The sequence below is a fragment of the Cucurbita moschata genome, unplaced genomic scaffold (genome assembly GCF_002738365.1).
Source record: "Cucurbita moschata cultivar Rifu unplaced genomic scaffold, Cmos_1.0 Cmo_Scf00022, whole genome shotgun sequence".
NCBI classification, from domain to species: Eukaryota; Viridiplantae; Streptophyta; class Magnoliopsida; order Cucurbitales; family Cucurbitaceae; genus Cucurbita; species Cucurbita moschata.
The window spans coordinates 3427700-3453846 of NW_019268538.1; the positions used below are offsets into that span (position 1 = coordinate 3427700).

The 26147-nt window shown below is 37.2% G+C and overlaps 5 protein-coding genes across 8 annotated transcripts; 3 read left to right on the forward strand and 2 right to left on the reverse strand.

Annotated features, from left to right (window-relative positions):
* Positions 1-5307: 5307 nt before the first annotated feature.
* On the forward strand, positions 5308-12109 carry LOC111459335 (methyl-CpG-binding domain-containing protein 13-like). The gene is made up of 9 exons (XM_023102188.1): positions 5308-5450; positions 5696-5784; positions 7840-7977; positions 8058-8159; positions 8458-8592; positions 9176-9271; positions 9498-9647; positions 9939-10002; positions 10136-12109. Exons 2-9 carry the CDS (start codon positions 5701-5703, stop codon positions 11896-11898), a joined length of 2532 nt encoding a protein of 843 aa, XP_022957956.1. The 5' UTR covers positions 5308-5450; positions 5696-5700; the 3' UTR covers positions 11899-12109.
* Positions 12110-12276: 167 nt separating this feature from the next.
* Positions 12277-14335, reverse strand: LOC111459336 (elicitor-responsive protein 3-like). Its single transcript, XM_023102189.1, has 5 exons — positions 14149-14335; positions 13326-13391; positions 13099-13225; positions 12714-12828; positions 12277-12588 (listed from the first exon to the last, which is right to left on the reverse strand). The coding sequence occupies exons 1-5, from the start codon at positions 14213-14215 to the stop codon at positions 12514-12516; spliced, it is 450 nt and encodes a 149-aa protein (XP_022957957.1). The 5' UTR covers positions 14216-14335; the 3' UTR covers positions 12277-12513.
* A 1714-nt stretch (positions 14336-16049) lies between these two features.
* Positions 16050-18468, forward strand: LOC111459647 (heat stress transcription factor B-2b-like). Of its 3 annotated transcripts, none has more exons than XM_023102651.1 (3): positions 16050-16367; positions 16619-16957; positions 17138-18468. In XM_023102651.1, the coding sequence occupies exons 2-3, from the start codon at positions 16709-16711 to the stop codon at positions 17900-17902; spliced, it is 1014 nt and encodes a 337-aa protein (XP_022958419.1). In that variant the 5' UTR covers positions 16050-16367; positions 16619-16708; the 3' UTR covers positions 17903-18468. The 3 variants fall into 3 exon arrangements, with proteins under 3 accessions (XP_022958419.1, XP_022958418.1, XP_022958420.1); XM_023102650.1 differs by having other exon boundaries at positions 16648-16957; XM_023102652.1 differs by having other exon boundaries at positions 16677-16957.
* Positions 18469-20433: 1965 nt separating this feature from the next.
* LOC111459437 (RHOMBOID-like protein 2) lies at positions 20434-22655 on the forward strand. Its single transcript, XM_023102346.1, has 5 exons — positions 20434-20941; positions 21239-21402; positions 21731-21894; positions 22013-22263; positions 22371-22655. Exons 1-5 carry the CDS (start codon positions 20649-20651, stop codon positions 22480-22482), a joined length of 984 nt encoding a protein of 327 aa, XP_022958114.1. The 5' UTR covers positions 20434-20648; the 3' UTR covers positions 22483-22655.
* Positions 22656-22690: 35 nt separating this feature from the next.
* Positions 22691-25668, reverse strand: LOC111459436 (protein IQ-DOMAIN 14). 2 transcript variants are annotated; one of them, XM_023102344.1, is made up of 3 exons: positions 25130-25668; positions 23639-23839; positions 22691-23559 (listed from the first exon to the last, which is right to left on the reverse strand). In XM_023102344.1, exons 1-3 carry the CDS (start codon positions 25490-25492, stop codon positions 22945-22947), a joined length of 1179 nt encoding a protein of 392 aa, XP_022958112.1. In that variant the 5' UTR covers positions 25493-25668; the 3' UTR covers positions 22691-22944. The 2 variants fall into 2 exon arrangements, with proteins under 2 accessions (XP_022958112.1, XP_022958113.1); XM_023102345.1 differs by lacking the exon at positions 25130-25668 and adding an exon at positions 24175-24419.
* Between the last annotated feature and the right edge of the window lie 479 nt (positions 25669-26147).

The following is a 26147-nucleotide window of genomic DNA, read 5'->3' on the forward strand; positions in this document are numbered from 1 at the left end:
AAAAAAAAAAAAAAAAAAAAAAAAAAAAAAAAAAAAAAAAACTGAAGCAAAACGGGAAAAATAAATAAAATTTAATATTTGGATGGTAGCATACTTAAATAAATAAATAAGACGTCAATTATCTGAACATAAAAATTTTATAAAAAAAATGTATCTAATTATTTAATTTTTAGTCTTAGTATATAAATATCATATTATCTGAGATATTTTATTTTATTATTTATTTTATATAAATGTTGGATTGATACCATACTAGTAAAAATTTATATAAAATGAAACAAGTAAAGCGGGTTTGGAATGGAGATGTGGCTATGGACGACTGATCAAGACATTTGACACACAGTCACATATAACACGTCTTGAACAAATACGATCAGAACACATATCATACATAGCTTGATTATTACAACTCAATCTAGAAACTTGTTAGCCATAAGACTAATTTGGTAGAGTTATACACCAACAATTTTCCAAGTCAATTGGTCTACTAGCCACCTGCTTTTTTCAAGAAGATAGCCCCCAATGGGTTTGAAAGACATACCTGGCATAAGAATTGGTATGAACATCATATGATATTGTATATTACACTCAATCATGAGAGGAACGAGAACATTTTTTACCGAAGATAACTGCAACATCTTCCAAACATAACCGCAACATCTTATTTATCTTGGGTTTGTCCGTAAACTTGCAGGTTCGCATGTCTTAGTTATCGTCGTGGTTAAGTATCTTTAATCTTTAAGGCTTCATATAAATGTGTTTCGTTGTAATTAAGATTTTGAAGACCACCCCTTGGTTAGAAATGAACGGAGAAATCTCTCATACTATTCAAGAATAAAATTGGCTATTATAGAGCGTTACATAATTAAATCCGATAGACTAAATCTGGTATGACCGAATCTAATTCAAATAACCAAGTCTAATCTAATCATGACACCCTTTTAGATTTTGGTGGGCCTCAATTTTTGCATTCTAATATATTTGAAACCAATTTGTGTAGTTTGGTGAGATCTCATGCCAACCTGAGAGAGGTGAACGAAACATTGTGGAAAGTTCTCTCTAGTAAACATGTTTTAAAACGTGAAGCCCAAATAAGACAATATCTGACAGTGGTATTAGACATTGAACAAACACTCCACAACACCGTATGATCAAATTCTTTTCAAAACTCAAACTTTTGAGGTTAAGATTCAAGGAAAAACCCATCCAGCCCTTCAATCAACCCATCTTGCTTATACCTCGACTTCTCTTTAATATCTATTTGTGTATGGTGTGTTAAATGATGCACTATCCTCCTCGGTCGTATCATGACACTTGTCTAAGCCCTCATATAGTCAGATGAGCGCCACTTGAGAGTAGTCGATTTTTCTGTCACTTGTCACAGCGTAAAGGTCACGATCTACCCTCATTGTAGTTAGATCGTAACATTCATATCTACTTAAATTAGTCATGGTCCTATAAATTAAGTTTTTGAAAGTTAGAATCCTTCTTAAAAAGCATTTTATATTGCGTTAAATAAATAAATAAATATAGTAAAATTTAATTAAAATGTATAAGAATCCCATCAGGATCAAATCTCATCTGGGGTCCATTAATTTAATGCATAATAACAAAGACAGACCCCATTTCAAAACCCCATAACTCCATTGCCTGCATTCAATTTTAAATGCTTTTATTTGGATAAAATTCAAATAAAGCTGCCCATTTACTTTAATTATTGACTTACACTATCTAAATATGATTTTAAATTTTCAAACTTTAGGTTTATCTTTACTATATTAAAAAAATCAGGATAATTGCATTTTATGACGTATTTAACATAAGATACAAATAAAATATTATTAATTTTGATTTCCGTGTGGAAAAGGGAGTAGTAACATTATAAATACGAGTCGCATTAACTAAGTTGTAAACTTTATGCTTACAAAAGTCAAATGTTGGAAAACGACGCTGTTTCAGTAAACTTTATACATATTTTTTCTTTTACAAAATAATAACTAAAATTATCAACAGATAAGACAGCGGCTCCAAGGGTGGGGGCTTTTATTTATTTATTTAAGAAAAGAACACAAAATTAATTTTTTATTTTTGGTTTTTTGTGGTGGAGCACGTGGGACATGGGTGGCACTTAGCAGAGTACCAAGTACCCACATTCGATAACACGTGTCAACTTTTTACTAAACCAAACTTAAATGATTTTATTAAACTGAAGAATTTTCAAACTAAAAAACGGAAAATAAGGCGCCTGATTAGCATAGTCAACGCCCAACATATTTTCGGAAAAAATTTATAAAAAAAAAGAAAAAAAAAAGTGAATTTTACAACTAAATCGCGGTGGAGTTTGGAAATGACCAGACTGCCCTTCCACATTTCTCGTTATATCACGTTTAGTCAACACGGTGCAGTCTTACAATATTTCTTCTCCTAAATTAATTACGGGTACATTATAAAGGGCATCCCTAACGTGCTTTCTGACCAATAATTAATTCTCTTTGCCCTTATTTGATATTTTTAAATTAAATTAATCTTTATTTCCAACTTTTTAAAGATGGTAAATTTTGGTATATTTTAAAAAACAGGCTTGTTTTATGACGTTATTTGACGTCATAAAGATTTTCCAAATATAATATTTTTAATCATGTAAAAATTTCTGAATATATCATTTTTTTTTTAGAATTTAAAATGTATTAACAAACCTCGTCTATTTTCTCAAAATTAATTGTTTATGGCCCTAGCAACTACTTAGGATCATGTGATTTCACATGGTGCATGAGTTAATGCTATTTTTTTTTTATTAACAAATTAATCACTCAATTAATCGAAACAACACTTTTAAAAGTTACTCTTTGCAGCTAAGTTTGTTTAATTAGGGTACTGCTCCTTTAATAACTTACATCTATTTAGGTCAAATATTAAATTAAGTCGCTTTAATAGACATCACATCAACATCAATATCAATTAAGTAATCGTTTATACTTTTTATTATTGAAGCGGAAAACAAAAAAAAATATAGTAGAATTTGAAGGAAAAATAACCCTTTATATATATTTTTTCATTTATTTTCGGTCATCAAATTTGTCGAGTATTTTAAGTTTGATTTACCTATTTAAAATTTTAATTTATTATAAATAATTAGAATAGACGAGGGTGAGTCAGCATCCTAAATATTAACGACAACTAATATCAACCATAATATAATTTTTTCCGTAAGGATATATGTACATTTATTGTACTAAAACCCAAGGTTTAGACGTAAATTCAACAAAATGAAAGGGTAGTTTAGTCAAACCTCATGTCACAAACATATGAATGAGATTTTGGATCCACGTTCATCTGCAAGTTGCCGGCTTTTATTATTAAAAAGACATTTCCCCATTTTCCATTTCTTCTCGATTCCTCCACTTCTTCTAATTCTTCTTCAAAAACCTTCTCCTCTCTCTCCTCCACTCAAACTCCAACAATGGCTTCTCCAAACCCCAATTCCTCCTTCCTCCTCCTCTTCCTCGTCACAATTCTCCTCACCACCGCCTCTCTCTCCGCCGCCGACACACAACAACCGCCGAATGATTCTCTCCAACCACCTACCTCTTCAACATTTTCACTCCCAAAGTCGCCGCCCGCCGTCGAGGACGTCATCGCACCCCAATACCACGCCGTTTCACTCCGCAAAGTCCCCGCCGGTCCAAACCCACTTCATAACTAAACCGATCAGCGTCACACTGATTGCGACCGCCGCCGCCGCCACCACCAACATTCTTTAATACAGGTTCAAAATACAGTTTTCGAATTCTCATAGGATTAAATCTCGGTCATACTGTTTCAGCTCCTCAAATAATTTCTTCCAACAATCTTTTTGCACTCTTATAGTGTAATTTTTTTTTTCTTTATACAGAAAAATTGTGTAGAGCAATAATAATTATATGTATGTGATGAAGAGATGACAAACGACAACGTTTTGATTGATTTTTGTGAAGAAATTTATCGACAAAATATAAGATCGAGAATTCCGCCATGGTTGTGTGTGTATTGAATGGAGATGATGGGTTCAAGTTCCACAGTTATTTTCAATTTTATAGTCAAAATATTAATAATTAATAACTTTGAAATAAAAAATAATTTATTTGTCAGCTAATTAATTTTTTTTTATCACAAATAATAACATCTAATGTGATTCCAATTTGGTAATAAACTAATTTATTTGTCAGACATGTTATATTTCGTCATCTTTTTTGTTTTATAAGGAAATTTTTGTCAAATTTATTTCAAACAATTGGGAGAAATGACTGAGATTTTTCAACTCTTAAATCAATCTATTTGAGACAAAGTATTTAATTGAATTTCAAATAATGTTTTTTTTAATATATAGTCTTATATCTTAAGGATAATTTATGAATTTGAATAACAAGATAATGTGAACGAACAATAATTGACGAGGAATTTAAGGCAACCACCAATTTGATCCTTATTTAACTGTGGCAATGAAGAAAAGTTGTTGGTATTGTTCCCTTTGGAAATGGGAGGTCAAATTTTATATTACCAAGTGGCCCTAATTGTGCATTCATAATTTCTCAATGTGTGACAAAAATGCAAATAATTTCTAATATTTATTATAAGACTTTATAAATGATAAGACCCTTAATCGATTATTCATTGTTATATAATATGCTTGGATTATTTATCGTTTAGATGATTTTTTGCAACTCTGGGGTGGGGTGGGACGAAGAAACCTTCACGATATTCGTTTATTTTTGTGGGCATTGGAAAATATTTCATACGCAAAAATACAATATCATGCTATATTAACATAATTTCTAAAAATTTAAATTTTAATATTATAATAAAACCTTTCTCGGTAAGGAAATGATCTCCCGAGGATCTCCGCAAATCTATAATTTCTCTATAACTAATAATTTAGTTGGGGTGTATTCTCAAATTTATTATAAATTTCATCCAAAATCGATTTATGTTTTGTAATTTATTAATGTATTGAGTTTTAATTTTAAATCACATTTATGACATTGGACAATGTAATCGAAATTCCGAAAATAGAAATAGCTGACTATTTTAATTTAATCAATAAAGAATAAAAGAAAAAAATTACATTTTTTTTTTTTAACAATTTAGAGCACGTGTTGAAAAAAAAAGTATATATATAAAATGCAAAATCTGGGTATTATTGGTAGGCATAACGGAGACGGATTGATCTGGTTTGAAAATTGAGGAAATCAATGTTGTTCAGCTCTTTCATTTGGCTTCCATTTTAACCCAACGGGTTGAAGCAGAAGATGAAGATCTAATCCACTGATTCAATGGTCAAACCCCTCTAACCAAAAAGGTCTCTGGAGAGAGAGAGAGCGAGAGTGCGAAAAGGAGCTTCTGGTTGCGTCTTGAAGAACCCCATGTTCGAGGCCTGAGCTTTTTTCCCTCTCCACTAGCAGACCCATCTCAGTGAATAATCTTTTCCTTTTTGTACAAAAAAAGAAAAAAGAAAAAAAGAGAAGGATTTCCATTTGCACCCACGTGTACGCACCTCAATTTCTCCCCTTCCCCCTTCCCTTTCCCTTTTGCCTTCTTTCTTTGACCTAATTAATTCCGTTTTGGTGTTCAGCTTCGAGTTTCAGCTCCATTCTTACGCGGACTGTGGGAAACCGATCTCGATTGCTCACTGTCTGCTGATCTATTGTTGATTTTTCAGGGAAGATGGTGTCTAAGGGTTCGCCGGACTGGCTTCCCTCCGGCTGGACTGTGCAGTTTAAAGTCCAGAAGACGGGCAGGAAAATTAGGGTAATTTTTTTTTTAAAGAACTTCAGTGGCATTTTTGGGGGCTTTGATTATGGGTTTTGCCTTTTGGCTGGTGCTTGTGAGTTTTGGGGCGGATTGTGTTGTGTGACATGTTTCTCTTCTGGTTTGTTCATTGGAATTTTGGTATTGGGTCTGCAGGGTTTGTTTTTTGTTCCATATTGTTGGGTCTAGTGCTCTGAATGTTCTGCCCTTTCTTTGGTGTGCATATTATATAGATATCTCCTGTTCTCAAGGGAAGAAAGGGCATTCGACTAGTACTAGGATGTCTTGTGGAAGACATAGTTTGTCTCTTTTTGTTTCTATGGTGGTTTTGCTTCTGGTTAGCTCTCTTATAACCTACCCTTGATGTAAAGTTGTTTCTCCATCTTCCTACTTTTAACTGTGGTTCTTGCTAGTCAGAGTGGAGTTTCTTCCCCTCCACTGAACCTCAACGATCTGCCGAATAAAAAGCGAAGCTTTTATTGTCTCTTTGCACATCCTATCCCAAGTGATGGAAAGGAATTAGAAGTCTCATATGTTGGAAGAAACCCATTTGTTTCCCTTACCTTGACTTCATCTCAAAGGACTGAATCCTTGGTTTTCTGAAGGAGTTCCCCGTCACCTCTGTTAAGGGATGTTTTTTTTACAAAACAAGACGTGCCCCGGGTTTTGTAATGGATAGAAGAATTATATAACTTGAGGACTGTCACCTGCAAATTTTTAAGATAAAAGATTATGGAGGCACAAGGCAGGGAAGATATTATTATTCTACTGGGAGATAATAGATCAGGGTGGAGGAAATTCGTGGAGCTTTTACGACAAAGCTCAACGAATTTCAAAGAACCCTGGAACAGGCATCAAAGATATATTAGTGGAAAAGAAACCTGTTACCGAAAAGAGAAGTGTAAAAGGAACCTTTACTGATGAGAAGTGGGAGACAAGTCTGTGGTCGTTTGCATAGTTTTCACTTGGAGAAAAATGTGAACTTCTACCAAATGGATTGGAAGAGAACTATAGTGCCCAAAGGATGGTTACTTCGATGGAGGTTGGTTTAAAATTTGGCAAAACATATTGGAAACTCCGGTCTTCGATTCTTTGTTGAACTCCTGCCAACCAAATAATTCTCTGTAATCTAGTGTATGTTATATAAATATGGAGGAAGCTAGAATCTTATGTATGAAATATGAACAGGGGACGGTGCTAAGGCCATTCTATATGAGAGGAGGCCACAAACAACTTACATTCCTAATCAATACCGGCAAGAACTTCTAGAACATACATCCCAACACTGAAATTGTTCCTTTCCCTATGAATGGTGGTGTTTAAAACCGCAGACTTTGGAAATCTCCTGTCACCGGCCTGATAGCGTGCTAGAAGTGGCTGAACAGGTTTTTTTCGGCAAACCCCTTAGGCACCTAACCGAAAGTTGGGGCTTCCTGGAGTTAGGATTAAAGCACCTATTGGTTGATTCATTTTGTTGGGCATGTGGAAACATTGGGAACTAAAAGAGCTCTCTTCATAGTTGTTACTTGTCCCATCCCGACTTCCTGATGTAGTTTTACTGTGCTTGTTTCCCAAATTTGAGAAATTTAAGTTGAAATAAGAACCCTGAAATTCTCTGCAGAAGTGTCTTATTTCTTCACTTCTCTAGTTCTGTAAGCTCCGGCTGTGTATGATAGATATACACTTTAAGGCATTTGGAACGTTTTTTTTTTCTGGAAATAGAAGTTGTGAGCATCTAAGCCTACTTATGCACCTTGACTTATATCGTGAAATAGCTGTTTGATATTGGTAAAATCTCAGTAAAGTTGATACCCTAACTAGGTTCCCCGCTATAAAGAAGGAAGAAAAAAAAAAAAAAAACAAAAAACAAAAAACTAGGTAACCTCCATGTTTAGATCTGTGTTTACTGCTTGCCACTTTGATCATTGGGCCAATCCATGTGGTTCACCTGAAATGAATGATTTATTAGGGAAAAACTCAAATTACTGTATGACAACAATTTTATTCACGTTACCAAATCTTACTTACATTTTTACACTGTTTGGGATTTTATAGTTCTATACAAACTTGGAGAGTGGAAAAAGCTTTTATTCTAAGGATGATGTTATTGGATATATTAAAAGCATTCAGTCTCAAAAGTCTCCACCAACTTCAAGTCGCATCAAAACGCAGTCAGGAAATAGTCCAGTGCAAGTGAGTTTGACTCCTGAACATTTTTTTCCTTAAACAAAATCCATTTTCATTTAAGTTGTTTTATTTTTCCTCTGGTACAGCTCACAGTAAAAGCAAATGAACGCCCTGAATGGTTGCCTGCTGGCTGGAAAGTGGAGTCAAGAACACGAATGAGTGGTTCAAACGTTGGAGGTGTATACAAGGTATCATATGTGTGCTTAACCTTTTGGCTTCTACCACAATTTTGTTTCAGCTTCGTGATTCTGTTGTTCTTTTCCAATATATTCTATAACTCTCACCCACACAAATAGATAAACAAGTAAAAACTTCTTCTTTTTTAATTACTCAAGAACAGAGATCACATTTTTCTTCAGCTTTTGTTACTTTCAAGCATGCATGAATACTTTCTTAACCAATTTAAAATGATACCTTGAATGGATTATTAATGCTAAGCTAAGTCAATTCGTTACTGAGTGCTTACCCACTTCTTGCTTGTTGCAGTGTTACATTGATCCAGTGACAGGCAACAGATTTTATTCTAAGCCAGAGGTATTTCGATACCTCAGGACAGTGAAAAACAAAGTGTGCACATTGAAGGAGAGAAAGACAAGCAACGGCACAAAGTCTAGAACCCATGTATGTTTCCTTACCAATCTCTTTTCTTGTTGTTATTTTTTCCATTTCTTTTTCCTTTCCCCCGATTTTCTTGTCATCTTATAAAAAAAGTTGAAGATCGATTGAATGGGTAATGAAGGCTGATGATACTATAATATGCTGGACTTCTTAAAAATTTTAGTACAGCTGAGGGTGCATGAGAGATTTTACTAGCCTTCAGTTTGACAATTACATTCTTATGAATCTTGGCATCAATTTAATGTTGAAATTTAACAAAAAACAACTGTGGACTCGTTTCTTCTTGTTCATCATGACACCACGAGAATACACATGGTTTACACTTAAAGGTCATATTCAAAGAGACTGGTGACTACCTGCCCAGGATGTAGGGTTTCGGTGTCCAGGATTTAAAACCTTGTTAGATTCTTGGACAACTAGATGGTTGAGGTGCATCTAAGCTGGATTGGATAATTACAGGGCTAAAAAGGGAGGTTTTTAGGTGATTCTGAAATGCTGCTTGCATACTGTGCTTCTTGGACTGCTTATGAATGCTTTTTACTATTTGCTTATTGAGTTGCGTAGCTGATATTCATATGTACTCTAGGTTGTTATTGAGCATTATAAAGATGAAGATTTGCCGCCTGGATGGATAAAGGAGATCAAGATCAGAGAAAAAGCAGATGGCATTAGGAAAGATCCCGTATGAACTTCTTACTTCTGTCCCTCCGGCGCACAAAAAAAAAAAAAACATGCATATGTAAGAGAGAAACAGGCACACACGCACACACAGATAAAAGAAGGTTATGCAATCATTGTCTTCTCACTGTTCCAAGCATGATTCATCTGCATTGTTAATTTCAATATAATTTCACTGCGTGGTTCCTCTCTTAGTTATATCCAACTCTCTTATGGGCTACCTGCTACAGTTTTACATAGATCCAAAATCTGGATATGTATTCCGCTCCAAGAAGGACGTTTTACGCTATCTTGAGACTGGAGAGATCAGTAGACATGCATTTAAACCGAAGGAAGGGGTTGATAATGATCAAGAATCGATTAATCACAAAATAATATCAGTAAGTCCTCTTGTTAGGCTCATGTGGGAATGCTGTAATAATATCACTTGCTGCAATCAGTTTGGTTTTAAATTTTGTCCTCCTCACTTTACTCTGTAATCAGTATGTTTTAGTCAACTGACCCTGAATGAAAGCCCCTACAACCATTAGTGGAAAGATTGATAGGAAAATGAACCCAAATTATGACGGGGTATTTTAGCGACAATGCTTCAGTCCGTTTCTAGCTATGCTTCAATGGTTTCTAATAAGGATAGTTTTAAAATTCTGAATTGTTGCTTGCTCTTATTTTAGAGCCCTTCTACTGCTAAAGGACAGAAACCAGAGCACCCTACAGCAACCCAACAACCTCTTGCAGGTACGAGCATTTGTTGATTGCTAACATTTTCTGGTGCTTATTGATTAGCCATACTGAAACGCTGTCCAAATACTTGTAGGAATTTAACTTTTATCCAGTTCTATACCAGCTTTGATGATTTAATATGCAATAGATGTTGTAGGGAAGGAAATGCCAAGCAGTTCAGAATTTCCAGGAGACCAAATTCTACTACCGTCAGGGCGATATGGGAACCTGTCTTCTGAACTGAATGCTTCTGTTTCACGTGTTGAAACTGTCACAAAGATCGTTTCGTCGCAAGAAGTGGTCAGGGAGTCTTCTGAAATCAAAGAGAAAAGTCGGAGAAGTTCAGCATCTCCTGAAGCTGATCTTCCAGATGGTAAGGAAACTGAAAGAGCATCAGATGATGTACCAGTTTCAACTTCTGCATCTGAGTTGGAGCAAGAGAAGGCATTGCCAAAAGCTGAAAAGCAAGAAACTAATAAAACTCCTGAAAACACTCCACTTTCAACCACTGCATCGAAGTTACAACAAGAGAAGACTGCAATCTGTGATGTGATGGAAATGGGTGACAATGGGGAAAAGATAGAGACAGAACGAGATGACAATGGGGAAAATACAGAGACGGAAGGAGGCGACAATGGGGAACATACAGAAACTAAAAGAGTTGACAGTAGGAAAAAGACGAAGACAAGGAGGTTCAAGAAGAAGAAAGATATCAGCTTGCCTCGAAGGTCTTCGAAACGACTTGCTGGACGAAAACCAGAGTCGGCGCGTAAAGTAGAGACAAAAGAAGTTCCTCAAGCTTCGAATAGAAACTGTCTTACTAAAGTTAGTCCAGATGCTGATAAAGCATGTCAGCAGCTCAATGTAGGGCCAGAAAGGGGCAATGAAGCTCATGTATCTAACCTCAAGGACATACCCTTGCATGAAAATCCTTCTAATAAGAGGAAAACCCCTCCGGAATGCGGCCTAGATGTCCCACAAGAGAAAATACAGAGAATACGAACTGAAAATGTACAGATTGAAGCGCAGCTGAGTGTTCCAATTGCTGAATTTTGGTCAGACCCATGTCTGGAATTTGCAATCAAGACCCTTACAGGCGCATTGCCAGTGGAGAACGCAACCACCACCGATGGGCTAGTTTCTGATCCTACAATTGATTTCCTGCAAGGGCAGAAATCAGTAAAAAATGGTTCGGGAAGCTGCATGGATAAGAGAACTCAAGAGAACACAAAATTCAAGAACAAGAAAGAGTTCACTTCAAATCGTCAATCTTCAAGTATTAATGGGCTCAAACCTGAATTGGCATCAAATATAATATCCTTTCAACAAGCAAACGATCGTTCAAATGAAGCTGTTCTAGCTTTCAATTTATCAGACAGTGGAATACTTGGAGAACCACAGAATGAACCGTGTAAAACATCTTCCCAAAAATTTCCACCCAGAGAGCTGCATCACCTTCCACTGGATAGGATCAATACATGTCACGAGAGCAACAAAATGGCGCTCGATGATCAGAATCAAAAGCATCAAACGAAAGACACAACCTCAGAAACTCCAATAGCCTTTCCATTTGGAGATTCCTGGGCAGACCCATGCTTGGATTTTGCATTCAAAACTCTCACGGGTGCAATACCAATAGAAGGTAGTCTGGAAATTCAAAGCTACTTCGAGGAGCGAATCGAGTCCTCTCGCAGCCAAAGAGAGAGTAGCATAGCACTTCCAGACTACGGATCCCCGAACTTCTTCCAAAACGACATATCATCCCACTTTGATGGACCCGAAAAATCTGGTTCAGTACAACACTTGAGTTTAGATCCTCTGCTGGGGAATGTGAGTCTACCAAGCTGCAGTGGGTTCACTTCTCAACAGCAGCCTCGCGTAGATAGAAACAGACCTTTCAAGGGAAGGTGAAGTTTTTGAGGGAAGTGTAGCTTTTGGATGTAATAACAGCACAGGTCAGGTCTTGAGAAGAACGGCTCATTGCTCTTTTCTTCTTTTTAGCAAATCTGTATTATAATGGATGCTCCAATCTGGCATTTCAAATTCAGTAACTCCCACGTCAAACTCGAACCACTATGTACCCTTTGCCAGAAATAGAAGAAAACAAATTCCTAATTTTTTTATTGAAACAACTAACACTAGAATCGAATTGTTTGGATGTGATTAATTAGTAAAAAATCCAAAACAAAAACACGTACATGAATGTTTGATGAGTTGTTATCTAATATTTGATGCATTGTTGATATTCCTTTAGAAATTTCTGATTAGCTGAAGAATATAACAAGAAAGTTCATTACAACGAAACTAACTTTATTCTTAACCAACCAGCCAAACTCGAGTTTAGCTTAATTGGTTAAAGTATATTATGTAGATTGAGAATTTAGAGGTTTAAATATTCACTCAGAAAAACTGATGACAAACAACATGTAGGAAATTCAGACAGAACAAAGATCTTCTGATCTCTGAACACATTGGATTCGAAATCCCTCAAACATACAATTAGCAATCATGGAGTAGCGGTGGATCTCATTCTCCATCTGCGGATTGCTTCCATCCACCATAAGCTTCGTCTTCCCCTTGAAAATCTGTTGCAGTTCTCTCCTGCAGGCAGAGAATCGAAGTGTTAATAGCAAAATTAACATAGCAAATGCTTATAGACAAGCCAAAAAGTTGAAATTTTATCTGATAATTCTACAACATAGTCGGAAGTAAAGAAGGAGAGCAACCTCAGGAGCGAAAGTAAGGCCAACTCGGATCTCTCCGCGGTATTCTGCATCCTTGACAACGTTATATGGTGTTGCAGGGAGGGTTTTTTCAAGGTAAACAGGTTCCAGAGGAATGCTGCAAATAATATTCAGGGCATTTGAACAGGCTTGTGTTTTCATTATCAAACAGTCCTCATAGAACAAAATATACCCCATGATGTAAGCTAGTTTTTCGCTTTAGCGTATAGAAAGACCGTGCCAAGCAGATCAGAAAGATAACCATTCATACCAAGCTCAAAAATCCACTTCCTTTTCAATTAAAGCCACGCTTTGATTATGAGGAAGAATTTGTTACTAGTGTAGAGGTTGGTTGTTCCTAATAGAATTAAGAGTCATTTTTACTTACGTTACTTCGCCCACAAAGTCATCTTGCGTGCCACTATCACTGTCCAGTATCTTTAGGGTGATCTCTTCAGCGCCATCAGATATGGTGAATACAAAAGTCTCATTCCATTCAGGCTCCGACCCCTTTCCTGTATGCAATCAATAAACAATTCTGATGGTAAAAACACTTCAAATTTTTTAAAATAGGAGATGGCAGAGATATGAGGATTATATAGAACATAAACCAACCTGACGCAACACTGCTTTTCTGCTCCTGTGAGCGGCAAGTAAGAACAACATAAGGATCCATGTCACCTGCACAAATGCATCAAAACCTTGTTAAGACAAGATTACCTTTAATTTTTTTTTAACAAAAATTACCTACATTTTTTTTTATTTGTGGAAAAAAGTATGGTATTACGAAAGAGCTCGAGAGTTCAAGGAGTGAGAATCAATAAATGCTTGTTAAGTTATGTTCAAGTTGAGTAAAATCAATTTTAAACAAATAATTGTAATTAAGGTAAGAATAAATTACAATTAGTTTTTGTTTTCTTTCCCATCTTTCACCAAATGAATTCCCCAAATCACAGCAGTTCATCTACATCAACTAATTGGAAAACCCATTTATTCTGAAATGAACTTTAGCAAATAAAAACTTCACAGATATCTGCCAACAGTGCCCCCTCTTACACGCAAAACTAGAAGAATCAGATGAGTACAGGATCCACATATCCAGAAATATCCACCAAAGCATTAAAAACATACGGTACAAAAACCAGTACCCAATACGAAACCCCATAAAACGACTCTTGTTGTGTTGACCCACTAAATTCACCTCCTCAACGCTTCCTCATGCAGATCAGTTTCACTCAGGGTCGCAACAAACTCCATGTATCAATGATCAAAACCAAACACTAACACAACCCTATGAACTTATTCCTCTACGAAATTCATTTCCGTCAAGTTCTCAGATACTAAAAGTATAATCAGAATCGGAATCTTCGACACATACCCATAAAAGATCGCGAAATAGAGACCAGAAAATGAAACAAGATTGGGAGCGGGAACTTACAGAGGAAATCGGTGTTCTCAAGCCCCTTGGCGGAAATAAGAAGAACTTCAAGAGTTCCGGCGGGCATTTTCGCGGATGATGAAAAAGGGGAAGGAATTAAGGTGGAAATGAAAAGTCTCGATCCCCCACTTCTCCTTGGATCTCGATCCTTTTCAGAGGATTTGGGATCTTCAAAACAATTATTTGTTCGATTATATATAGAGATAATGGTCGAAACGATTCGGCGAGATGAACCGAGCCGAACAGTACTCCGCCATTAAAGCCGATGAACCGAGCCGAACAGTGCTCCGCCATTAAAGCCGAGAAATTAGACCCCGTCGTGTGGTGCGGTATCACTTTTTTGAAAAAGAATTAAATCAAAGGCCTAATCTGCAACTTTTTAAATAAGAGGGACCAAATTAGAAAAAAGCACCTAAAAATAAAAATTCCAATTAGACCTCCAAATTTCACCAAATCCCCAAAAGGGTTTTTTTTTTTTTTTTTAATATTAAAATACAATAATATCTTATTTATAGGTATTCTCTATTTTAACAATTTAATGATTAAAATTTGATTTTATAACAATTTATTATAATTTGATCGACCATTAAAATTAAAAGTACATCAATTAACTTATAACATATTATAATTTAGGGACTAAATTGTTACCGATCAAAATTTAAGAGATAAATTTATTAAAGTATAGATGATTGAGTATATAATTTAATTTTTAACCTTGTTCTAAATAGTGTTTCTAATATAATGGTTAGTTCGACATATAGCCATAAATATTCAAATATTTAATGTTTCCAGAGGATATGAATATAAATTAGTTTCAAATTGATATTTTTAAGATTTTCATTTTTTTTTTTTCCTTAATGGTGGAGCTGAGATTTTTAAATGATACTATCAAATATGGTTGGGCTGACAAATATTCATTGGGTGCGTTAATAAAGAAATAAAATTGTACAAAAATGGTAAAAATTTAATTTTTTAGGAAACAAATTAAATCTTCCACTTAAATAGGTCAGAATATATATAATTAGTTAGGAAAAAAAAATATTATTAGTTTAATATCTCCAACAATTCTGTAGAAAATAAAATTACGGTGGTAAATTGTGAAAAGAAAAAAAAAAAAGATATTCTGTTTTTTTTTTTTAATTTAAAAATTTTAAATCTGATGATTTGGAAATCAAAAGATCTTAAAGCTTGAGTGAAGTACACGCGTATTGTCAGCGCGTTTGGAAGATCTTCGACAAACATGTACGTTAAATAGCGCGCCAACAAGAAGGAACTGGGAAAGAGGAGGAAGCAGAGTGTAAAGAGACAGATTTTGGAGATCTTTCCATTACAAAGCTTGCTCTTTTCTTGCCCTTTAATAAAAAAAAAAAGAAGATCCAAGCCACACTGTTATTCAGCTTCTTAAATAAGGGTTTAAGGGTTCAATTATCGACAACCTTCATAATTCGGTAATCGAAGCTGTTGATCGTGTTGGAGACTTGGTCGACCCTAAACTACCATTTTTCAAATGTGTAAACTTCTCCCTAGTATAAAAAGTCTAAAGAGAACAATATTTACGGGTGGTAGCTAACTTTCGAAGAACTATTTAAACTATTTTCATATAATTAAAATAGTTGTAACAAAAAGTAGTGTGAAAAGAAAAAAAATAGTTGGGCCAGAATTTGGGCTCCCCAATCCACAAAAACGGCCCAAAGGGGGGAAGGGCAAAAAAGGAAAGAAGGAAGGGAAGCTTCTGGAGAAGATTTGAAGAACTTAGAAGAAGACGTTAAAAAAGATAAAATAAAATAAAATCCACGAGGGATAAAGAGACACGCACGCTTCCTAACTTCAATCCTTCTGGTGCTTTCCTATCCTCTCTATCTCTCTCTCTCTCTCTCTCTCTCTCTCTCTCTCTCTAATGTCTCATCTCTTGTGGACCCCACTCTCTTTTTTTTTCTCCTTTTTTTAAAAAAACATTTTCCTATTTCCTTCTGGAAACCACGTTTTCCTTTTTTTCTTCCCCCTCTCTTCCTTATCATTTACTCTCCTTACCCAGAAACTTCTAGAAACAACAAAACCTCTCTCTCTCTCTCTACGCGGCGGCTTTGCTGAGCTTCTGACGTTGCAGTGGCGGAGGTCATTCTTAGGGGCGGTGGTCTTCTTCACTCCTCCGATTCCGATTCCGATTCCGCTCCCGGCTTCTTCTTTTGCTGTTTGGTTCGAGGGGAGAATCTCGTCTGGTAATAGAATAGCTTCTAATTCGATCTTCTGTTGCTCTCTTTTGACGTGTATTTGTATGTTTCATTAGAACTCCAATTCTTTGTTTGTGAGATTAAGGCGAAATCGTTCCGTTTTATGATTTGGTAGATTTGGAGTTCGACAAAGTAATTGCTCCATTGCCCTAGCCTGAATTCGACTTTTTCTTCTTTGATTTTTGTTTTTCTATTTTCTGTTTTATTCCTTGAGCGTTTTTTGAGTGTTCTTTTTTTAGGTTTCTAATCGGGAAGTTTAATTGATTAGATTGAGACGAAACCTCTCGATATTCGGAGATTCCTACGGTTCAGATCTGGAAGAAGCGGTGATGGCTCCGTCGCCTGCGGAGCCGATAGGCGATTCCGGAACCGGAGATTCTCAGAGATCTATTCCGACGCCGTTTCTAACAAAAACGTATCAACTCGTTGATGATCCGGATGTCGACGACCTCATCTCGTGGAACGAAGATGGATCTACCTTCATAGTCTGGCGACCTGCTGAATTCGCTCGAGATTTACTTCCTAAATACTTTAAACACAATAACTTTTCCAGTTTCGTCCGTCAACTTAACACTTATGTAAGTTTCTGCATCTTTCGACTGTTTGCCAAATTTCGAATCCGCTTTACTTTCTTTTTGGATTCACTATTTTTCTTGGAAAAACGGATGATGGTTCTGTTTTTTAGTACTTTTCGTCGTATATATCTTTAATTTCCAGAATTTTGTTTTTAATTTTATTTTTTCGTAACTACCGCGCAGGGATTCCGGAAGGTTGTGCCGGATCGATGGGAATTTGCGAACGATTGTTTCAAGAGAGGTGAAAAAGCACTTCTCCGAGACATCCAGCGGCGGAAGGTAGCATTGTCGGTGGCGGCTCCGGCGACGCCGGCCTCCGTCTCTGTACCACTGGTGACAGTCGCAGCGTCTCCGGCTGTGGCGGCGTGCGTGATATCGCCGGTGAATTCTGCCGAAGAGCAGGTGACGTCATCGAACTCATCGCCGATGGAATTCCAGCGAGGTACGAGCTGCTGCACTACACCAGAACTGGTGAGAGAGAACGAGCGGCTGAGGAAGGAGAACATGCAACTGAGTCACGAGTTGACTCAGTTGAAAGGGCTCTGCAACAACATACTATCGTTGATGACGAATTACGCTTCAGGTCACCAGCAGTTGGAGTCGGTGAGTGTCCGGGACGGGAAGGCGCTAGACCTCTTGCCAGCAAGGCAGATGATGGATGACGAAGGCGCCGTCAGCGACGGGATTCAGGAAGTGAGACTGAAGGTGGAGGAGGCGGTGGCGGTGGCGACGGCGGAGGGAAGGACGCCGAAGCTGTTCGGAGTTTCTATTGGAGTGAAGCGCGTGAGAAGAGAAGAAGACGATGAAGAAATGGTGGGGCCGAATCACGTGCAGTCGGAAGAATGTGAGACCGGGTCGGAGATTAAAGCTGAGCCGTTGGATGAGAACTCTGAAAATCCAGAGGGATCCGCATCGCAATGGCTAGAACTCGGAAATCAAGGCTCCTAAATGGTGTCGTCAGAGATGACTGACAAAGAAGAAGAAGAAGAAGAAGACGACGACGACGACGTCGACGTCGACGATTACGTTTTCTTCTAAAAAAAAAAATAAAGAGAGAATGCAGAGACAAGAGGAGACCAACCCGGCCCTAGAGAGCACGTAGAATCTCACGTGTCGAGCACGTGAGATAGAAAATACACGAACTGAAAATAAATATTTGTTTTTTGTTCGTGAAAGGGTTTCAGATCGGTTGATTGGTTGGTCCCTTGTAAAAGATGAAGCCGTGGAAAATCAACCGGCTGGGTCGGTTGGTGAAGGGGATGAAATGACGGAAAAACCAACCCAGGAAGAACGGCAATTGTGACTTCGTAATTTTAAGTTTGTAACCTCTCTTCCAATTTCTATCTTCAGAAATTTAATTTGAAGGCAAAAAAGGAAGGAAAAGAACAACTGTCGGTTGTGTGGTTCTTTTGTTTTCCGGTATCCGGTGGGCCGATTGGAATGTGAGGTGTAATTTGTATGGGCTGTTTATGAGCCCACTGTAATGTTCCTCTTCAATTTTGGGTTACTTTCAATAACATGCTTGGATCTTACTTAAACTTCAAAACAAAAACAAAATTATGTATTCCAGGGGCGGATGGGTGTAAGGATGCGTTCATGAAGCGCTGTGGCCCAGAGTCCAGACCATTGAGAGACACGGGCAAAGCCACCACTACCACATGGAATACGACGTTCAGCATTCCGAAGTAAGTCAGAGACCTTTCTATCCAATATTAATTTCTTGGAATGCTTCATACGTTATAGGCTAACTGACAACCTTAGATGTATATGCCATTTCTTAGCTATTTAATTAATCTTACTTATCAATCACACTTTTTGTTATCATTCCATTATTATTTTTATTGTCAATACGAACATAATTGAATAGAGTACGATAGTATATAGTTCAGGTGAAGAATGTTTTATCCATTAAATTATGTGTAGATAAGTATTTACCAATTGATTGGATTCCTTAAACTTTGAATCATTTTATTTATTTTTTCTTATTTATTTTAACTATATGAAAATTCCTTATATGTATATATTTTTGCGTGTTTTATTCCATTTTGCTTTTAGGAAAAGAAAAATGGACTATACTAAGATAGATTCTAATGCAAAGATTATAAACTAAAAGAACTATTTAAAAAATAACCCAACAAAATACTCTTTGAGTTTAAAGTTTCAAATTCGTATTTTACCTCTGAGTTCAATTAAAAGTTTTTATTAAAGTGAACCTTTGTAAAGTATAATAAAAATAAATTAAGAACTTATGAGTTCCATCACTTAAAAACTCAAATTCTCTTAAAAGTTCGAGGTTGAAAGTTCTAAACCCTTTAGTTTGAAGTAAAAGGAAAATAAAGTAAATACGTATAAATTTCACAACTAAAGAGATCCTGAAAAAAAAAATTACCTCTCAAGACTTTATATCAATCATTGAAGTACCAAAATTAAAGATATTTTGAATTAGGATCATTTAAAATTAAAAATATATATTTATATTTAATAATGTTAGTGTTCTAATATTTTTCTCTTAATATCTGCGAGCAATGTTGAGGTCCGGCGGAGAGCGGCGGAGGGAGAGGAAAAAGCCAGCGAATGGCAACCAATAAATCAGTTAAAAATTCAACAGCCAGCTCAGGCTCCGGCGGCGCCAGCCGGACACTGCTTTGGTGTTGTCATTGGTTCGGCCACGACCTAATCACGCGTTTATTCCGCGTGTGGAATCAACGACTCTAATTTGAAGGTAAAATACTAAAATTAAAGCTTACAAAAAAAAAAAAATCCCTTTTTTGCTGCTGACTTTACATTCCAAGCATTGGATTTGTCTCTATTTCTCTCTGTCAATTACCACAACTACCCCTCCGCATTTCTCTGCCTCTTACCTTTCAAAATATTAAAATTTATTTTTCTGCCACGTGGCTGAAGCCCAATTATTATTGGCTGGACAACATCTTGGTTTTCCTTTCGTTGACCATGTAAAATTTAAATTCAAAAGTCTTAATAAATTAGATTCCTTTTTCTAACCTACAAAAGCAATTATTCTTCACTTTTTTCTTGATCACTTATTTTTATTTTTATTCATTCTATTTTATTTATAATTATGAAAATATTTAATACCAATAAAATATCTATTTTGGCTTCTATAATTTTAAAAAATAGTTTTATGGTTATTATAATATTATCTAATATTTATCAAATTTTACCCACATGAAAAAAAAACTCCCTAATTTTATTTCTCATAGGGTCTTAACAAAATGAAAATAAAATTATAATATAAATAAAGTTGAGATTCTAATATCATATTGAATAATAAGATTTGAAGATTAAAATGTATTTTAATATTAAAACTTTTTTTAAAATACTTCGAATTTATTTGATTACGTGGAAAAAGAATTAAAGCAAACACGGACACAAGACGTGTTGAGTGGACAAAAAATAATTTCCGTTGTTTCTGCATTTCTTCTCAGGGGCACAACCGTCAATTCATTGCTCCCCTCCGTCTCGAAGATATAATTTGCAGGGCTGAGCCGTTCGCGGTTCGCTTACCCCCTACCGATTCACCGACTGCTACATATAAAGAACAGAGCAAGCCATAATCCCAAGCAATTCGGCAAAATTTCAAATACCCATTACAAATTTCTTTGGAAAGAACCCTTTGATTCGCTCCATCGAGAAATCCAAAGTTCTATAGAGTGTTTTTGTGGCAGGAGGGGTGATGTCGAATCAAGATCTAGAGCGAGGAGCGGCTAAAAATCCACCGAATAGTAACCCAACTGGGAACTATTCAGCTCCGCCTTACCACGTAGAAACTTCCGAGAAGCAGTGGACGGCATGGCTAGTTCCTATGTTTGTTGTGGCTAATATTGCTATGTTCATTGTGGTCATGTACGTTAATAATTGCCCCAAAACCAATCTGGGTTTTGGAGATAAGTGTGTGGCCGGTTTTCTTGGGCGGTTTTCATTTCAGCCCTTGAAGGAGAATCCCCTCTTGGGGCCCTCTTCCAATACGTATGTTTCTTCTTCTTCTCTGTTTTTTTTTCCTTAATTTCATGTGTGTGTGTGTTTGGGGTTTTGATTTAGAGTGTTTTTCCGTGGATTTGATTCTGTATGCTTATGAGTTTTAGAGTTTCGTTTTGCCCTTTTGGTTGAGAGGGGAAATTTAGTGATGGCAATTGAGAGTGTTTATGTTTTGAATTTGGGGAAAAGAAAATTATGGATTGGATTCTTTTGTGTTCATATGCTTCTGCGTTTAGTCCTCCATTCCTCTTAATTGAATCTATTTGCCTGAAACATCTTGGTGTGCAGATTGGTGAAATTGGGAGCTTTGAAATGGGATAAGGTCGTCCATGAGCATCAAGGATGGAGACTCCTCTCCTGTATTTGGTTACACGCTGGTATCATTCATCTTCTTGCAAATATGTTGAGTTTGGTTGTGATTGGGATCCGCCTTGAGCAGCAATTTGGATTTGGTATGACTCTTTTCTTTTAAGTCTTATTTTAAACATTTGTAGCTAGTTGAACATTTCTATGATCAAATAAAGTGAGCGTTGTGGGTATCAGCTTTTCTGATTGTGTAGGATAATTTTCAGCTGAGTTTCGAATCTTTTTGTTGGGTGATGCCGACTTCCATTATCCCCTTACAATGCCACTTTAACTTTTAAGTACCATTAGTAAGCCTCAAATTGTTTACTAATACAAGGTTTTGTGAGGGAATCAAGTACAGATGAGTCTGCAGTTGTGTAATTATCCGCCCGTCAAGCCCTTTCCTGTCTGAACGTCTTATATTTGTTTTTGCAGTGCGCATCGGAATAATATATCTCGTGGCTGGAGTTGGTGGTAGCGTAATGTCTTCCCTGTTCATCCAAAACAATATCTCAGTTGGTGCTTCTGGTGCCCTCTTTGGACTTCTCGGCGCTATGCTATCTGAGCTCTTGACAAACTGGACGATTTACACCAACAAGGTTAGCTACTACTCATCGACTTCAACTGAGTATTTGTGTTTGTGATAGTTTTATCTATTTACTCTCACTATGGTGAGTTTGAGTTCCATAGCTAAATAAACTAATTGTGTTTCTGTAGGCTGCTGCACTCTTTACCCTCATCGTTATCGTAGCAATTAACTTGGCGGTTGGAATTCTACCTCATGTAGACAACTTTGCGCACATTGGAGGATTCTTAACAGGATTCCTTCTCGGGTTTGTGTTGCTCATTCGTCCCCAGTTTAAATGGATCGAACGCCATCATCTGCCACCCAGTGCTCAACGTGTGCCCAAGTATAAAATTTATCAGTATATTCTCTGGATTGTTGCTGCAATTCTACTAGTTGCTGGGTAAAGCTCAAAACCTTACTTTTCATGTAGTAATAGTTCTTTTCACTTCCAACAAATTTGGTCATATTTGAATCAAGTAAGCTAATTCAGTTCATTATTTGTTGCAGTTTCACTGTTGGGCTGGTAATGCTATTCAGGGGGGAGAACGGCAACAAGCACTGCAGCTGGTGCCATTACTTGAGCTGTGTGCCAACCTCAAGATGGGACTGTGGGAACTAATCACTTTTGTTTTGTGTACATAGTTACACTTTTACACTTCACTTTTTGGTCTCTCGGGTTTTAGATTGCTTTTGGCTCCATGTATATTAATAGTTTGAGTTTATGATACATTTTCTGTGGAGATCATGTTCTATTTCAGATCAATATTATTGATTATTGCCCTGTTTCTTACATGGATCAACTGTTCTAATATCTGTAAGAAACTTGTGGAAGATGGGATCGTTGTCTTTTGGGAGTCGATACGAGAAAAATACAGTAGAAACAGAACAGAACATAGATTACTACCATGTAAATGGAAGCTACCATCATGAAAATTCTAAGAACAATGATATGTCTTTCTAGTTCTAGGATTGTAAACTTGGCAGACCTCAGGTCTCGAAGTTCATTATTAAGACTACTGATATAAGCAAGCAACTATTGTGAAGTAGAAGAGCGGTAAGAAAAGTGAGATATTAGAAGGCGTCAGTATCTGTAACCCACAGGCATCCCGAGTTGGTCGAGTCGACCTGAACCAGGATAAGCTTTCCCAACAAAATTGGACTGCAATGTGGATACCTGCTGTGGAGTCAATCTTGATTCCCCAACGCCATATGCAGAACCCCGCTTAGCAGAACTCGATCTCTCGTACTGTGGGCGCTGTCTCGGAGCACTATATGATCTCATTTTAGCTCTTGAAGATTCAGTACAGGCCATGTAGCTTGGATACTCCAAGTCGCCACTGAAATAGCTCCTCGTACTGTCGCTCTTGGTCGGGGTGAACGGGCTTTTCTTCGTACTAGCACCCCTTGACGAGACGGAAAAGAAAGAGCTCTCCTCAACTTCATGAGAGAATTTAAATGGACATTGAGTTTCAGACTCTTTTGATGAAGGCAGTTCAGAAGACAGAGCAAGCTTGATGGAGCTAAACAGGCTCTTGGGTTTCAACTTAAACTGAGTTTTCTCATTCTCGATTTCAAGGATTCTATCAATTTTTTCAACATCAATAGTTGTAAATCTCGAGCCACTCCTCTGCATCTGTTTAAACCTAGTGCTCCTTGTATGGGGGCTGTGTTCAAATTTCTCCGGCGTAGCAGGATCCTACAAAACAAAAGATCTTTAGCCAAGGCAGCCATGTTTGATGTAGCTGCTACAATATGGGGAACTAAACAAAACTCACAAGAGTAGAGAAACTAGACGATTTGATATCCGAATGCGAAACTTCATAACATTGACTCCGTCCTGATCGAGCCCGTGCCTGTGCTCTGAGTAACGCTTGCATCCTCTGTATCCATTCAGCTGTCCGCTTCCTCTCGATATGGCCTCGAACCAAAGCCTGAAGTTTCACCAACCCTCGTAGAGCTCTCAATGCCTTCCTTGCCTTCATCAAATGAAACAGACAAAAACAATCAAACCCAAGTGGAAAAAGCTGAAAGGAAATCATATCAGTATTTAATTCCCATAAAGACTTCCTCAAGTGAAAAGCTGGCTAAACATGAAGAAGACAGACATTACAGAAAGCCATAACTTGGTACAGTTCAGTACAACATTAAATACTCCGAACCAACCCAATGTCCTATATGCAAAGCTTCTCCAAACAATGTTATATCCATTAAACATAAATCCAAAAGAAGAATGGCATAAAACTGTAGCCAAACAGAGGCTAATTCCATTTCCATCAAACCAGACGAACTAACCCCTCTAGGCATCTCTTACATCTGATCCACCTATGCCACCAAACAAAACAAGCCTCCCTAGCTTCATTTTCTTTTGGGTTTGTGATATCTCAACTGGGTTCCTAAAAAGATGAAAACTTTCACCTGGGTGTGGGTTAAAAAAGGTGAAAGCTAAGGTTTTTACCATAAAAAATCACTTTTCTTGAAATGACAGAGCTTTTTCTGAGATCAAAATGAAGAAAAAAGTAACATTTTTCGTATATGATAAAAGAAAAAGTAAAGTCGAGAGAGTAAATTGAAGATAGAGCATACAAAGATAGAAACACTCAGCACCATCTACAATCTGAACATTTCCTTTTCTTTAAACAATTTCCAAAAATGAAATAAAATAAATAAATAAATAAACAAATGTAAGTACAGAAGAGAGAATCCAGAGCATCAATATGGTGAAAGCTCCCTTCCACCTTATAATAAAAGGGAGTTGAAGTGACAGGTGGCAGAACTGCAGGGGAAGGGTCCCACGCGGTGTTCAGATGAAGAGATAAGACGACACCGTTTTGATATTGGAAACCAGTACTACGAATACGACGTCGTCCGGAAGAAACTTTCGTGTTTCAATGTAAGAAAATCCTTCCCGTTTCCCATTGGAAAGCAATCGTCCAACCACTTTGTAAAAAGCTTTATTAATTTTTGCAAATTTTATATTATTTTTTAATATTTAATTTGATTTGATTTGAGATGTGACTTGTGAGTGAGTAGAGAGCTATGAGTGTGCACCACACCCAACAGCTAAGACTAAAAAAAACAAAAAAAGGATGCTTTTTGGTAATCCCAATGTCAGAAGTTCGAGATTTTATTAGTTGAGATTTAAACCAAATAATAGAGAATGAAATGGTTGAATTCCAAATTTGACTTTAAATCTCTTTCCAAAGTGTTTTTGGCATTAAAATTGAATTTAACCAAATTCTAAAAGATGAAGGGTACAAAAAACGAACCAGAAATCCACGAAATGCCGCCTGGATTTTGATGGCGGCCCACTCAGCCTCGTGAAAGGCATGGGCCACCGTCATGGTGGGCACGGACCGTCCACTATTGGTGAGCTTGACGACGGCAGCTGCGGCATGGGCGGCGGCGACGGCGGCTTCGGCAACTGCAGCGGAGGCGGCAGCGATGGCGACGGCGTGGTGGTCGGGATTGGAGGCGGTGGAGTCATGGTGACGGGGCTTGGTGTTGTCCTTGTAGGATTTGGCGAAGTGCCATTTGGGGTTGAGCTTATTGGAATTAGGATTGTTGGGTGTATGTGGGTGGGGCTTTTTGAGACCGAGGAGGCTGCGGAACCATTTGAAGGCTTTGCCCATTAGAGGCTTAAGGGGTGTGGCGGCGGTGGGAGGCGTGGGTTATGGTAATGGTTTGGGCCATGGCGGGTTCGGAGAAGAGGAAGAGGAAATGGGAGGTTGGAGAGAGAGGTATGGGAATGGAAAAACAAGAAGAAGAAGAAGAAGAAATGGTATTGTAAATATGGGACCAAAAGAGGAGAGGGAAGTGGGAAATGGGAAAGGGGCCAAGTCAAGTCTATTTGGGCGCGTCGGTGAGTGCCTTGCAATACTACTATCCCTCTCCCTCGCACGTGCCGTCCTTTTTTCGACACCTTTTGCTGTCTTCAAAATTCCTATTTTCTCTCTAATCCATTCTTCTTTTTGTGTTTTAAAATATAAAAAATACAACAAAAAAGAAAAGGGTTATTGTTTTTTCTTTTTCAAAAATTGAAATTAGTCAGACACGGGCCCTGTGTCAATGAGGACGCTACCCACTTTAAAGGGTAGTTGAGTCATTTGTATCAACTAAATATCGAACGGTGTGTCAGCGAGGACGTTGGATGTCTAAAGGGTCGTGAGAATTCTCTATTTATAATCATTTACAAAATCTTATAAGAACAAGTAGATTACGAAGGAAATGGAAATAACAATAAATGTGACCTTCTCTTCAAGGTTTTAAAACACGTCTATTAGGAAG